Source organism: Ostrea edulis, chromosome 7 (genome assembly GCF_947568905.1).
Source record: "Ostrea edulis chromosome 7, xbOstEdul1.1, whole genome shotgun sequence".
NCBI lineage: Eukaryota > Metazoa > Mollusca > Bivalvia > Ostreida > Ostreidae > Ostrea > Ostrea edulis.
This window is the reverse complement of record NC_079170.1, coordinates 51,751,053-51,766,022: the sequence shown is the minus strand read 5'-3', so window position 1 is coordinate 51,766,022 and position 14,970 is coordinate 51,751,053. Positions and strand designations below refer to the sequence as shown.

General features: G+C 33.9%; 1 protein-coding gene across 8 annotated transcripts in view; it reads left to right on the top strand.

The window, feature by feature from the left end:
- LOC125654800 (uncharacterized) overlaps positions 1–14,970 on the top strand; it is a 54,329-nt gene that overhangs the window by 23,711 nt on the left and 15,648 nt on the right. For 7 of the 8 annotated variants that reach the window (XM_056144698.1, XM_048884885.2, XM_048884886.2 and 4 more), the window contains 6 exons: positions 4,926–5,096; positions 5,954–6,022; positions 6,201–6,320; positions 6,417–6,809; positions 7,166–7,300; positions 12,870–12,935. In XM_056144698.1, coding sequence (XP_056000673.1) covers positions 4,926–5,096; positions 5,954–6,022; positions 6,201–6,320; positions 6,417–6,809; positions 7,166–7,300; positions 12,870–12,935 — 954 coding nt within the window. Of the gene's footprint in view, positions 1–4,925; positions 5,097–5,953; positions 6,023–6,200; positions 6,321–6,416; positions 6,814–7,165; positions 7,301–12,869; positions 12,936–14,970 lie in introns of all 8 variants that reach the window. The other variant, XM_056144695.1, reaches the window with a different exon arrangement.

The following is a 14,970-nucleotide window of genomic DNA, read 5'->3' as shown; positions in this document are numbered from 1 at the left end:
TTCACCGACTTGTGAAGACAATACTAGGTATTCCCTACCAGCACAGAAAAGGAAATTTCATATATTATTAATGATATAATTTTTCTTCATAAATCAGACAGTGTAAGTCGGTTTCTAGATTTACCAGAGGAACATTGTAATTCATCACACAGCACAAATTATTTTTTTACAAGCTTGGATCATATATGCCACTATTTTCTATTCTCTGTGATCCCATTAAGTACTTGTACTTAGCCAGCTGATTATGCCGTGGACCTCCGTATACCTTCTCTATCAGTAAAACCTAACTAGATAAAGGTCGGAACCATTCCATATTTTATTTGATTTTGCAAATTTTCATAAACAATGTGCTTATGTCTTTGAAAAAAAAAAAACAACCAAACTTAATGTTTGCATGTACCATAGAAATACAATGTGTTCATTGGCAAAGGTTTGAACAATAGTAACTTTAAAGGGTAGAATAATAATAACATGATCGTCTCCATATTGTTCAAAAGAAACATTACCCTTAATCTGCTTGTAAATTGGTTTGATATAAATCAAGTACATATACATTCAATCGCAAAAATCACAGAAAACTCGTATAGTCCAAACCCTTAGTCAGAATAACAGTCACAGCTTGTGGTGTCGTAGTCTCCTAGTTGTCCTATACCTTGTACCATCATACCAATAAACATCACAAACTATAACATCCGGTGCGGGGGTTAGTCATGACGACGATTTTCTTCAAAATGATCATCCGTTTCTTAATGGAATTTAAGGCAGGTGAATTTCCCCCTCCCCCACCCAATGTAGAATAGCTGAGTATCTCTCTCTCTCTCTCTCTCTCTCTCTCTCTCGCTGGAGGTTTGTAGGAGATTTTGAATGGTCTAAGTGGGGCTTTTGAAATATTAGTACCTGTATATGTACAATTTCAAACATTAATGTAATATATAGTTTTTATTAGTCTCTTGAGGAGAATGCATTCCCCGTTGTCGGATGTGAATGTCCTAGAAGACTAAATATACCTGCCCTAAATTCTATTTATATATATATATATATATATATATATATATAACTTATGGGGTATTTTGAGGAAAGGGAATGCCTTGGATGAATTGTGAAAAACTACAGCACAAACAATGAGTGCAATCACTAAGGCAGAGAGAAGACATCAACATAAATCTGGTTTGCCTCAGGGATAGGAACTAAAATGATTTTTTAAAATTTTTTGCATATAAACATTTGTAGTTTTATTTTAAACCAATTTACGGGCACATAGAGGTCTTTTTATTTTTGGGGATGTCATTACATATGAGAGAAACCTGTTGCCATGAAAACAGAACGACACAATTTTCTTTCAACAATATATGTTAAATATAAGTACATATTATAATAGCAGTGTACAATGCTTCCATTAAAATTTAAGATACTGAACGTTTTATTTTATATTTGCCCTGATTTTCAAAAAAAAAAAAAAAAAAATTGGTTTATTTAATTTTACATAGAAGCATTTGCCTAAAACATGTAGGTACTTAATATACCGGTACATGTTTAGATGAAATCTCCATTGAAGAATAGTAAAAATTATCTGATTTTTCTAAAAGAAAAAAATTAATTACTAAGGAAGGAAGCTTAAAATAGAATGGATTTTAGATGCATTAAAAATTCATAACTTTTGCAATCTGATATATCGTCTTATTTTGGTAAACTGTGTTTTTTGTATTTGATCAAAGTCATTCTCTTTTTTGTTAATCTATTGTACTGATCTAGAGGAGTTTGCTGTAAACATCTTTGTAATGTAAGAGAAACTTACAGGGTAATGTGTATAATCACACAGCTGTATATTGCAGTATGTTGGAGGTCCACAGCATAGAAATGGCTGCATATATTATTATGAAACACTATTGAAAAATGGGGAAATACAAAATTACATTACAAAAGGATAATGAATTTAGTTGTACATAAGTTATATTCATGAAAAAGAGGAATTAAATGGGCAGCCTTTCCGTGTATGCTTCAATCCTACAATCTATTCAAATATATTAGAAATCTTTGTTAAAATACACGTCTGTTTTTATATTGATAAATAAATATATAATGTACTTTTAAAAAAGGAGAAATTCAGTTTCTCTGTAGCAATGTAAATAATGCATATTGCAATAGTATGTGGGGGTCTGTTCAACCAAACATTATTGTAAACCCGTTGACTACTATTTCATATCGCCTGTTAATGTTTCATGAGTATTAACCGGAACTTTGATCAATTTCTAATGGATGAGAATACACCTAAGAGAAATTGTGATTTTGCACATTTATGCCGAACTCATGCAGCGCGTCAGTACTGTGCCTATTTTGTAAGTAGAAATTATCATTTAGTATTATCATAACACATGTACAAATTTTCCATATTCATTTCTATTTTGCTTTGATACATATTACAAGCACTAGAATATACTTTTATTCATATTTAGATGTAATTTTTAACCATCGCTTTAGATATTTTTTTCTTTGTCGGGTACATCTGGGTGTTGGGTTGACGCTGTTTGGTGTTTGCTTGTGTGGATTTTAGAGTTTAACGGGTTACACGTGACAAATTTGCCTTGTACATGTATAAGTACAAATGTATCTTTCTTTGTAGGGTAGAATAGGGGCCTGGTAAATATTGACTCTCATCCCGTAAATATTTGAAGGTGACACTATGTTCTACTAGGTCTACTGTTGCATACAGTATCATTTGTATAGAACTGTAGTTATAGTTATATAAACGTACTTTATTATATTCACAATCGATATACGTGTAGATTAAGAAAATTCCAAGGTAAGGTCCACCGTCCATAATGTAGCATTAGTAGCTGATTTTCATTCATAATTACATGCATTAAACCTTGCAAGACAACCCTCATCTCCAACATTAATTAGAAATATAACATATGTTTGACATCATGTTTTCTTAATTAGTCAGGAATTTGATGACGAAGAAAAATTGTCATCTGCGAGCAATATTGAATGATACATGTAGATGTACACATATTAATTTTACAGTTCTAGCGGTCCATCATAGTGCAAGCCGATTATTATTATTACATATAACTTGATTATTAGAGTAACTTGATTATTAGATATGATATCTTGTTTTAAAAATATATGATTCGCATGATATCGCTATGTACGAAAATTATTTTCTTTTCAGTCATTCAAGTCTATAAATGATTACATTTCTCATACCTGAACTCTCTCATTCGATTTCTATCCTTTGAGTGCACCAGCAAGAGCAGTTACCGAATCGAGTCGATCTACATTGTATATACAAATGATGAAATTATAAATCATATACGGCTAGTAGCGACAAGGTCCGAGAGTTTTCACCTGTGAAGGCAATTCTCTTTATTAGGTTTGCTAAGCCACGTCTGATGCCAGGCACCAACGATCAAAGACTGCACTCCAACAGAGATATATTAATTTTTCAATTCAATGACTAATTTTCCCTATAACATGTCATTTAAGATGACTACTTGCAGTAGGTCATTGGAACCTTTTTTATGTTAGGAGATCAATGATACCGTCCTAAATAAATAATGTATGTGCCTAGGGATGTAGTGAGACATATGCAAGAACACTGGTTGAATAATTCGGGTAGTTGTTGAAGGACGCAGCTAGATTTTTTTTTAATAAGGAAGTGAGGTTGATATGCATTTCGATCAGTTCTCTTCTCAATGAGGGTTGATGAATCTTGACAGACACACCACTGTCCATTAACGAATATGTATAATTAATTTTAAGGTTTCATACATTGAAGGACGCCTTTTTTCTGATGATAGAAAGAAAAGGCAGTTGCAAATGAAAGTGCGTTTACTATCTTAGAAATTTGAAATAGAGAATCGACGTCACTAATCAGTCGACCGTGTTCAATTTTTGACCAAATGACACACATTGTTCAGTTTTAATAGTTGGAAATGGCTTCGACAGTAGAGACAAAAAACGTATCATATTATCCATAGCACAACATAATGAAGCACATTTTGTTAAACGAACTATCAAAACGATGAGCGATTAATCCATCAAACTCATTGGTGTTTTTGTAAACTACAAAAGCACCGATACAATACTTCTCCTGTCGACATGAAATTCTAACATCCATTGTAAAGCACCATTCTAGGTATGAAAAATACTGATGTCGATAAAGTGGATACGGTTATTTTTACTTTGAATGCCGTTTTAAAGAGCCTTAATATACTGAAATCTCTCCAGCAGCAGACTAGGATCAAAATGTATATTGAAAAATCTCATAGGATCTTGGGTTTGAATAATTCAGCGGCGGGGCGATTAGTGCATCGACGAGAAAACCCATTCTGTGTATTGGAAATCCTTAGGAGCATTCCGGGCCTTTGTCGTGAACCCTATGTCGTTAGGTGCATGTATAAAGCGTACTCGAGTTAAGTAAATAATTAATATTTAAAAAACTTTATTTAACTCTATGCAAGAATTCGCGTAGATTTCAGTAATTTTATAATTGGAGTCTTTGAATTGGGAAAACAAAAAGAAAATATTTCATTACAAACATTATATATTTATGTTCAATGTGATAGCGTGTTCTAGGCATGAGGTCGATTCAGCGTTATTTCATTCGACCAGAAACTTAATTTCCCGCCTCTGAAAGCAGCCGACATGCGTCAAACTCCCAGAAAGCATCTCTCGAGCAGTCAATCAGATATCGACTAGTTCTAGCCTAGTTAAATTGCACTCTGATTTCCCATTGTGTCACACTTCTATTGTAAAATCACTTTAGATATAGAATATCGTTGTGTTTTTAATAAGGATCGATCTCAGAGGCACTGCGCGCATCAGTAGGCTATTACCCCGACTGGGAGTGATATCTTGTTATGCTGAGTCTCTCTCTGAGTGGTGATTGTACGTACGTAACGATGTATGTCTTCTCTTGTCAGCGGATGGATGACCTGGTCACCGCCTTTCTAGATGCCCTACAAGAACGACATGTCCAAGGTCGACTGACCCAGAGTGAATACCAAAACGTCATGAAAAATCTCCGCTATCAGTTGGTGGAGTTTGTTTTCACGTGTATCACTAGTGACGTCACGCCACGACTGGAGGTCACGGTACGTCTCAGCGCCATTTATGTGTGAAATACAGTTTCTTATGGTCTGTTTCTCAATATATCTTTGTACTCTCCATGCCTTTGAAAATTTATGATGTAGTTTAAAGGTTGTAATTTCAAGAACTGAGTTAGATTTTGACTTAGCAGTATGTGGATTAATTTCCTGGAAATGATTATGATGCAATATATTTAAATTCATAGTTTTTTTTATAGAGTTAAGCAAGAGATATTTGCTACTTATCAACAGAATTGTATGCTTGCGATCAATGAATGGAGATTTTAAAATCCGTATGAAAATATGCATATGAATTTGTCGCACAGTGAAAAATGTACACGTACAGACCCTAGTTAAGATGTAAAACTATTCATAGAAATATGTCTGATTTTAACATAACGTATTTTCATATAGGTTCATGTCTTGAAAATTTGAAAGGTTGATACTTGGAAGGCAATCTTTATATATATTTGCTAAATTTGCAAGTTTAATTATCTGTATGAATAATCTATACCTCTAGTCATAATCCATGTAAAACCAGATTTAGTATTAGGTAACACACAGAAATTTACTTAAATAGCATAACAGTTAATACAAGCATAAAATTAAATAGAACACGACTATCAGATGATTAATTTGGGTACTAAAGATAATCCATTGATCGCCAATGCATATTGAGTGTTTCTAGAGTTATGGTGGTCAAATCGCAGATAAAACCCAAGGTACTCCGTTTAAATAAATCCTCTTTGGATTAACAATTCAACGGGTAATATTCGACTTCCAAATTTACCCCTGGAATAAATGACAAGTCTGTGTGTTCTGTTGAATGCAATGATTTAATGTTAATTTGTGCTGTGTTTTAGGCTAACCCTCATTCTGATGCAGAGACAGAGTGGAGTGTTCAGATTCAACTGAGGCCTTCCGACGAACACGTGAGTTGTCAGCCTGTATACACGTGTAACGTTTCTAGTGCTCGCCCTTTCATGAAAGCATTCTCCAACATGGCTTATTTAGTTCTCGTTTAGTGAAATTGTCGAATTCAGAACATTTTTGTTTTTCTAAAATAAAAAAAATGATGTAATATCTAATAACCACTGTTACATTTCAAAGATTTTGCAAACATCGGAAAAACAACTCGCCAGAAAGCTTGCAGAGAAGGGAACTCGCATAACTCGAGACGATATCATATATTTGCTTGGAGATCACCTTAGAACGATCGAACAACTACAGGTATGAACTATACCAATGAATTACATTGCAGTTCATCACAACCTGCATTAGAGTTTTCATTTTTATATGTATGATTCATACTAATTTGCATTGCAGCACGTACGTGATAATGAGCGATGTCTAACTAACAAATCTGAGGAGGAACGAACGATAGGAAACCGGAATAAGTCTGCACCAGTAACACGAAAGGACGCTGTGATGAACGCCAAGAGGAAGAAGACCCCGGTCTCAGAATCCGGACGACCAGTTAAACCGGACTCTGTGTCGTCTCTTAGACGGCCCACTCCAGGAACGAAATTAAAACCAGTAAATGGGAAGCCTCCAAAGAGCCCCCACAAAGATTTCCAAGCCGACTCCGACAGTGATGCTACAATAGGAAACCAATCTGATACGGATTTGAATTCTCCGGTTACGACGCCTGTTATGAGGAAAAGCATGTCATTGGATGAAAGAAAGCTGAACAAGACCATTACACGATCGTTAAATCCCGTATGTTTGATAAAAACACTTTGTTGATGCCATCCATAGTTATAACATTTCACTATGCTCAATAGTTCCGCGATACATGCCGCAGCAGTCTAAGAACTAAGATCATAAAACAAAATAATTCGTTTATTAATTTGGGACGATCAATTACATGGCTAACTGCATTTATATGTTTACCTAAATAAAAACCCAAGAGGAGGGGTATAAAACCTGTAAACATAAACGTAATTGATTTTGCTAATCAAGCGGCGGTTACTCGGGGTTGACTTCATGTTGGGCTTGTGCCTACTCGTTAAACATTTTAAGAGCTTGCGTCGGGTCGATTAATGTTATTATGGAGTTTTACATATCTCTTGTAGGAAGACAATCGAACTGGACTGGCTTCAGAGGTCTCGGGACAGATTTGGCGGGAACGAGCCAAGCTGTCCGCAGACGACATTTTAAAGCTTTTGAACAGCACTCGCGACCGGATGTATTGTCATAGTAACGAAGAGGTAAGTTATTTGTCTTCAATTCTGTTTTTCTCCCTTTTATCTATTTTTGGATAAAAGCAAGAATTTGTGTCGCTTTGAATTTTATTTATGGAATATTATTATGTGCAAACTGGGGATTCATAAAAGTACAATGAAAGCGTTATGCATTGTTACTAATGGACAGCTTCTACAGAAGAGATGTCGTGTTGGATGATGTGAGAAAATATAATCAGATAACTGTTACCGGAAAATAAAGTTAATTATAAAAATATGAAAAACATGTTTACCTACAGAAATAATTAGCTGTTATTCCTTTGTCATGAAGTTCTTTTAAAACTATTATACTCATGTTTCACCATAGTATGTTTTTTGCACTTTGCATCGTCACAAGTGTTACTGCAGACCAAAAAACGTGAATTTCATGAGATTTAAATACCGACGAGACGACCAAAAATTTAGAAGTGTGTGGGAGTTGCTTGCCTTTGACCGACAATAAAAAAAATCCAAATCGATTTACTTTAATGTACTGTATAATGCGGTTTCAAATATATCAATTATTGAATATCCTCTTATTACTAATGCTTGTATAATGTTTTTCATGGAGTGAAAAAATGGCATGTACATGTACATGATTTAACTTTTTTATGATTGAATATATTTGTACATAGATTGATTTTATTGCTTGGTTATTTCGAGTTTATCACAAGTTTTCATTGATATTGGTAAAGGATATCCGACACCTCTCATTTTTAATTAGAAGGCCATTACATTCAGTAAGGGTAAATGACAACCCCCGAAACAACAAATTACTGTGTTTCGTGGTATTGTGAATCCGTAATGTAAATCGGTAAATGTCATGTTTTTCCATTTGACACTAAGATATAATTATAACTCGTCAAACATTCTTAACACGACTTTGAATGCAGAGGTTTCTAATTGACAATATTAAAGATTTTTTTCCATGTATCGTTAAAGATACAACTGTCTAGTGTTTTTCGTCTTATGATAGGGTTAAATTACAAAATAGGTATTTAACTATGCAAAGGTGCTTCTATCTAAAATTGGAAGAAATTCACATGTTGTATAGATAAATTACGTTCAAAGCGAACGTGTGTGTGTGTGTGTGTGTGTGTGTGTGTGTGTGTCAGTGGCGGTCTGCGGGTTGGACCCCCTTTACGTCAGAAAAGTTTGCTAAAAAGCAAAAAAGAACGCATTATTAGATGGACCCCCTTTGAAAACCAAAATTAATGGTAAAAAACCCCCATTTAAAAATTCCTGGATCCACCCCTGTGTGTGCTTTAGTTCGTCACATATTGTGTTTACTAGCATAGTTATCAACCACCAGTAAGAATCTATACAACCACCAGTAAGATTATGTACAGCCAACACTAAGATTATATACAATATGTACAACCACCATTAAGAATATGTACAACCACCAGCAAGATTATGTACAAATGTAGTGAGGTCGTTGGAATATTTTATTACGTACAATACATGTGCAGTGTAAGACAATTTGATTACTGATTCCATGTTACTCTGCATGCTTATGTATCTTACATGTACTTAGTTATTTTCGCGATACTAGCACGTGCCACACGAAATGACATGAAATATTCCTGATAATACTAGCAAATACATGTGTACGTAATGACTGTTGAAACATACATGCACTGCTGGCTTCACCACAGTTTTAACAGTTTACTTTATTCACTCACACCATATTATGGTACATGAGGTACAATATATACAATATTTACAAATAGAATATATTATATGCAAGGTACACGTGAAAAAGCAGGGAGTTGTTTTAGATACATAAAATGAGTTAAAGGAGGACAGAATTGATCATATATTTTAGACATAAAACTACACAATTTGATAAGTACATTAGGGTCTGAAGTTGACATTAACTCTGAAAATTTGAAAAAGTTAGGTTTGTGACAATATTTTCTACACAGATACTTTCTTCTATAACATTCAAAAAACTTACATTCAAGGATAAAATGGTATTCGTCAGCTATCTGACCCGTATTGCAGATATGGCAAGTTATTTCGTCTTTAGGAGTGTCACACCATCTTCCAGTCTCTACTGGGAGTTGGTGATTTGAAGTTCTAAATTTAATAAATATTGTTCGAAGTTTTTTTAGGTAAAGTATTTAAGTATTTTTCAAACCCAAATTCACTTTTGAAAATGCCATACGTTTCACCCTTAGATGACTCCCGTATATCACTTTGCCATTTCTGTATATACTGATCTTTAAGACGTCGTTCAACAGTAATTTTTAACCAGTTTGTATTAAAAAAAATGCTTGTTCATTCCATATATTGGAGTGTCCACAAAGATCAAAAAATATTTTTAATACAAGATAACCGACGTAGGATCTTTACAAAGAAAAACCAAAGCAAAGAATCCAATGATTTGTTATTCTGTCAACAACAACAACAAGGGGGGAAAAAGGAGGAAATTGTAATGAATGCAAACGATACAATATGTTTTCACTAAATTCAAATATACATTTGTAAGTTAAGCAATATGAGTTCAGAAAAGAGGTTGTTATTAACCAGTCTTCTCCAACCCTACAGTGTAGCGAGCAATGTTTGCATCACTTCCATTTGTGAAGAAAAACAAAACTTATATAATTTCTTTTGATATGCTTTACAGTTGTATCAAGATAATGTATTTTGAAATTTAAAAAAAGAGAAATCATATTTGCCCTGCTTTTTGACTCAATAGTACACATAAAGAAGTTAATAATAACCATCGAAAAACAAGGTAATGAAGAATCATGTCTGGGTTACTCAGTCCAGACATTGAAAAATGGAATACGCATTTACAGCAAGGAAATCTCGGAGCGGTTTAATGTTTCAGCCTACTGTGGACTCTCAAATTTCTCAACGCTATACAAACGCAACGTCCATGTAACTTATTGGTGTCAAAACGCAAATGCAACGTCACGGCATGGGCTCTGTGCTGGCAACAAAGTGAATGAAAAATGAATGAGAAAATTCCAGTATAGGACACGCGACATTGTGGCATGTCATTCAGATCAAATAACTGTTATACGATAGGCAAAAGCATATCTAAGATCAATAATTGCCGAGATGGAGAAAGAGATATCTAATGTTTCAAAGAAAACTACTCTCAGTCTTTTCTGAAGACAGGGGGAAATCTATTATAAGCTTTTATCATGCAAGATGATCAAAAACATCTATATTTAAATGTTTATAATTCCGTAAAATGGAATTATCAAGAATAATCTAGGTGACTGATTTTTTTTGGCGGAATTTAAAATTCTTACTGCCACCTGTGTAGATAAAGACTTAGTGTCTATAAAACTAAATGATGATACCAGTTTTGTTAGGTGTTTATCTAATGTATAATCCACAAGCCATTATAAAAAAAGGTGATAATGTAGCACGAATCGTGAGCATCACAACAAACACGTTTGTCTTTTATAACTGATGCGGAAAACCTGATATTCCTCGATATACAACATAGTAATGATTTTAAAGCCTTTAAAGCCAGGACAATCAAATAGTTCGGCACTTTCAGAAAAAAATGTTATTGGTCGTAAATCATTGATATAATAAGGAGAGAAAAAAACGCAGCTAGACTGGATTGACAACTTTTAGCTCAATGACCCGGCTCAGTGACAATTATTCAGATGACGTACGAGAAAAGAAAAAGCAAGAAAAGCTCGCAATAACCATAAAAAAACAGCAGTGTGTAGGTCAATATTAAACATTTTTCTGTATTGTTCTCCGTGAAGTTTAGTGATCGCGGCGGGGGACGGTTTAAATGATAGATTTTACGATAACGGACACGCTGTATTAAGGACATCCCGTGGAATATAGTAAATCTATTGTATTGCCGACACATCGCCTTCCTCCTTTGCCATTAACCCTCGTTTGACTCCCTAAACAACTGTCCTCTATTCTCCGTCAACATCTAAATGTCAATAAGGTTTTATAGATAATTCTAATTGAATAATATCGAATGACTATCACATACAAAAGAAAATTCACTATCTAATAAAAACAGAAATTTGATTTTTATATGAACGCCTTCTGTTATTCCGTTGGGAGAAAGAAAAAAAAGGTGAGTGAGGGCTATTTAGGGGATTTCGAAACACTTACTCGATTACTTTTCATAAAATGTGAATATAAGAGGCTTGTTGTGTCAGTTTCGAGGGCAATTGTGTAATTTATTATCTTTTCAACTGAGTAAGTCATTCAGTTAATCTTTAGACCATGGATTGGACACTTAAAAGTACTTACCGTATCATTACCAGCGGCTCTCAAAATTGTGATCTTTATCAAAGTGTAAACAATTGGGGGGCACAATCTCGAGTATCCCTCTTGCAGGACAGGCAACCTATTGTAAGATTAACTTGGTCATCAGAAATCTCTGTATGTCATCTCAAGTTCTCTTTGCTGGGTATTAACCTCAAATTAATGCAGAATAGCCATAATGTTCTTATACGTGTGAAATAAAATGCCAGGTGAAATAATGTTCTCATAAATGTGGTATAAAACTCCAGGTGAACGAATGTTCTTATACACATGTACGTGATACAAAACTCCAGGTGAGCTAAAGTTCTTATACATGTTGTATAAAATGTTCTTATACATGTTGTATAAAATGTTCTTATACACGTGGTATGAAACTCTAAGTGAACGAATGTTCTTACACATGTAGTTTAAAAATGTTTTTACACGTGTAAAAAAAAACAACAAAAAAAAAAACAACTCCAGGTGAACTTTATACAATTATAAACTTTTGATGAGTTGAACTTTTTACACAATTATGGATTTTTGACGAGGTCTACTAAATTGACCAAGAATAAAGGTGGTATAAAACTCCACGTGAACTGATTCGGCCAATTGCAAGATGCATGGCGTCCTGTGTGGATCCGGGTTATAATTGGTCATCAGTACCCCTTGCTTGTCGTCAGAGGCGACTAAATGGGGCAGTTCTTTTGACGAGACCGCAAAAATCGAGGCCCTGTGTTACAGCAGGTTTTGCGCGATAAAGATCCTTCCCTGCTCAAAGGCTGTAAGCGCCGAGCATAAGCCTAAATTTTACAGCCCTTTGCCGGCAATGGTGACGTCTCCTTATGACTGAAACGTTCTCGAAAGGGACATTAAACAATATACAATCAATCAATTATAGATATATGACAGCATTTTATCACCGCTTTTATCACACAGGTCTCAAATAACAGAATCGTTTTCGTTTTCCCATTCGTTTGTTTTTTGTGTGGATGATTATTATATATCGGAAATATCCGATGTCCCAGTTATTACCGGAACCAAATCTAAATAATTGTACATGCCGCCGTTTTGAAAACCGAAGTTTAATCCGTTACATAGTGGTATTCCTCTGAGAAGAAGGTCTTCTATAGATCAGTAGTATAAACACTGTTTGTAATGGAATGTTAGGTTCCCTTTTATCTTAAATTTATCAAATGTGAAATCATGTTGGATAAACAAATCAAGGTCTATTGGGAATGTTTTATTCCGAAATAAATTCTTGTGTAAATGCAAATGACCCGTGTCCTGAACGTTTGATATTTTTGTTTTACAGAACACGGAAAAACGGACTAAAAGTCATGAAAAAACACGACCACATACAGATAATACAACAAGCAATGTAAGTAATGCATCCATCTGTACCATGTGTTTGACCAAAGAAGTTTGTTTTTGTCTGGTGTGTGGTGATTAATTGTTAACCATTGCATCTTTATTCATAACAAACATAGTTTTCAGCAAATGTAAGGCAACCATTCAAATACATTCAGTTATGTTCTTAGTTATTAGTTAATGTTATGATCAAAATCCAGTGTCGGGCAAGGGAAAAATACCGAGGCAATGCCATGCCCCTTTAAATCTGTTATCAGTATCGAAAAAGCGCTTCACGCATTGAAATGGGATACTCGTGCAAATGTGTGTATATTCAAAATCTTAATGTGTGTTGTAACTCAATTTTCGCTTGGTTTGAAAATTGCAGTTTTTCAATAAAATGGGTTTTACGTAAAAGCATTGTGACGTCATGATATAACACCACATTGCAGATTTTGAATTTATTTAATATTTATTATTTAAGTTTAAAATTGAATCGCGAGGGATGAAAATAATGCAAAAAGTATATTACTAGGGATATAATTATCTTGCGGTAGTAAATCACCCCTACCTACTTCATATCCGCATAGGCTTCGTCAATATCTTTATTCTTTAAATCATTGGCAAAGTGAATATTTGATTGAGGTGATAAAATTAAGAAAATAATATATCGGAAGGATAACGTAAAACATTATAATTAAGATATCTGGATGTATCTTGAGAAAGATGTAATGGCATAACAAACAGAATTGATAAGCGAGTCTTTCTGTACTGGATCACAGACCCAATACGTGTCATTTTTGAGGGTCTAACCCCAGGTAGCCCAAGGTCTATGAGCTTCTGTTTTACAACTTTCAAGCACCTTACCATCATCGCTCCATATCGACTCGTATGTCGCAATTAACTAATTCGATAATCAAATTCTTTATTGAAAAACAAGTTATATTCAAAATAATGAACCCTTGTCATATGCTTCAAAACGATCATGTTTGTGTAACACATTGATAAATCAGTAAGCTGATCACTTTCAGTAATGGATTCAGATAATGAATTCAAAGTGATTTGATTGGATTTACAAGAGATTTTCAAAGGCATTGGACGTTTTAAAAACAACATTGGAATACCCATGCTAAGTTTTATCTCTTTAGTATTGACTTTACCTTAAGCTACGTATCAATGGACAAACCGAGAACATGTAGGTCAAAGCAGCGGCCAATTTTCCCTCATTGATATTTTCAAAAGTTGCAAAATAAAAGATAAAGTTAGAATGTATTTACTTCAAGAAACATAGAAATATGCAATGCAGAATACTCATCTTTTTAATCATTATTATATTATGTGAATTCTGTCCTAGATGTTGATCTTTTTTCTGCATAAAAGTATCAGACTTTTCCTCAAGTATCGCAGTACTTGCTGTCTTTATCCAGTTTAAATTAAACTTTGATCCTCTCTAAAGCGATTATTTAACAATAAACTGCTTTCATCTTCTGAACTAAATCCCCATACAATGAGATGGTAAAATTCAATTTTAGATATACTTTAGGAATAACGTATAATCTTATATCAATAATTTGATATCAATTTTAGACTGAATACATTTTCTTTTATATACAAAATGTCACTGGTCTATAATTTGACTCTAAATATTAAGAAAATACCCACTGAACGAGAAATAATTCTAAACATTCTTAAGATTTTGATTTAATCCAAATAAAATTGTCATTATCATTATCGTTATTTATTTTTTGTATTTCAAGCGTTTTATTTCATCATGTGGTTTCTGTTGAAATGCTTTATCTAACTTCCTTCAGTTGGAGTTAAGCTTAAGTAAACTTATTTGTACAATCTTGATATAGTAAAGTATAGTTATGTTTATTTCAGTAGACAAATACAGATAAACGCTGAAACACTTGACTGTGTCTTCAGAAACGTTTATCATTATCATTGCATAATTTCGATAGTGTAGACCCTCTATATTTCGTGAGACTTTACCTTTGTAACCTGTACTGTCGAATATATTAGTGAGACATAATGTTGTTAATGCTGAAATGGTTAATCCCTACTTA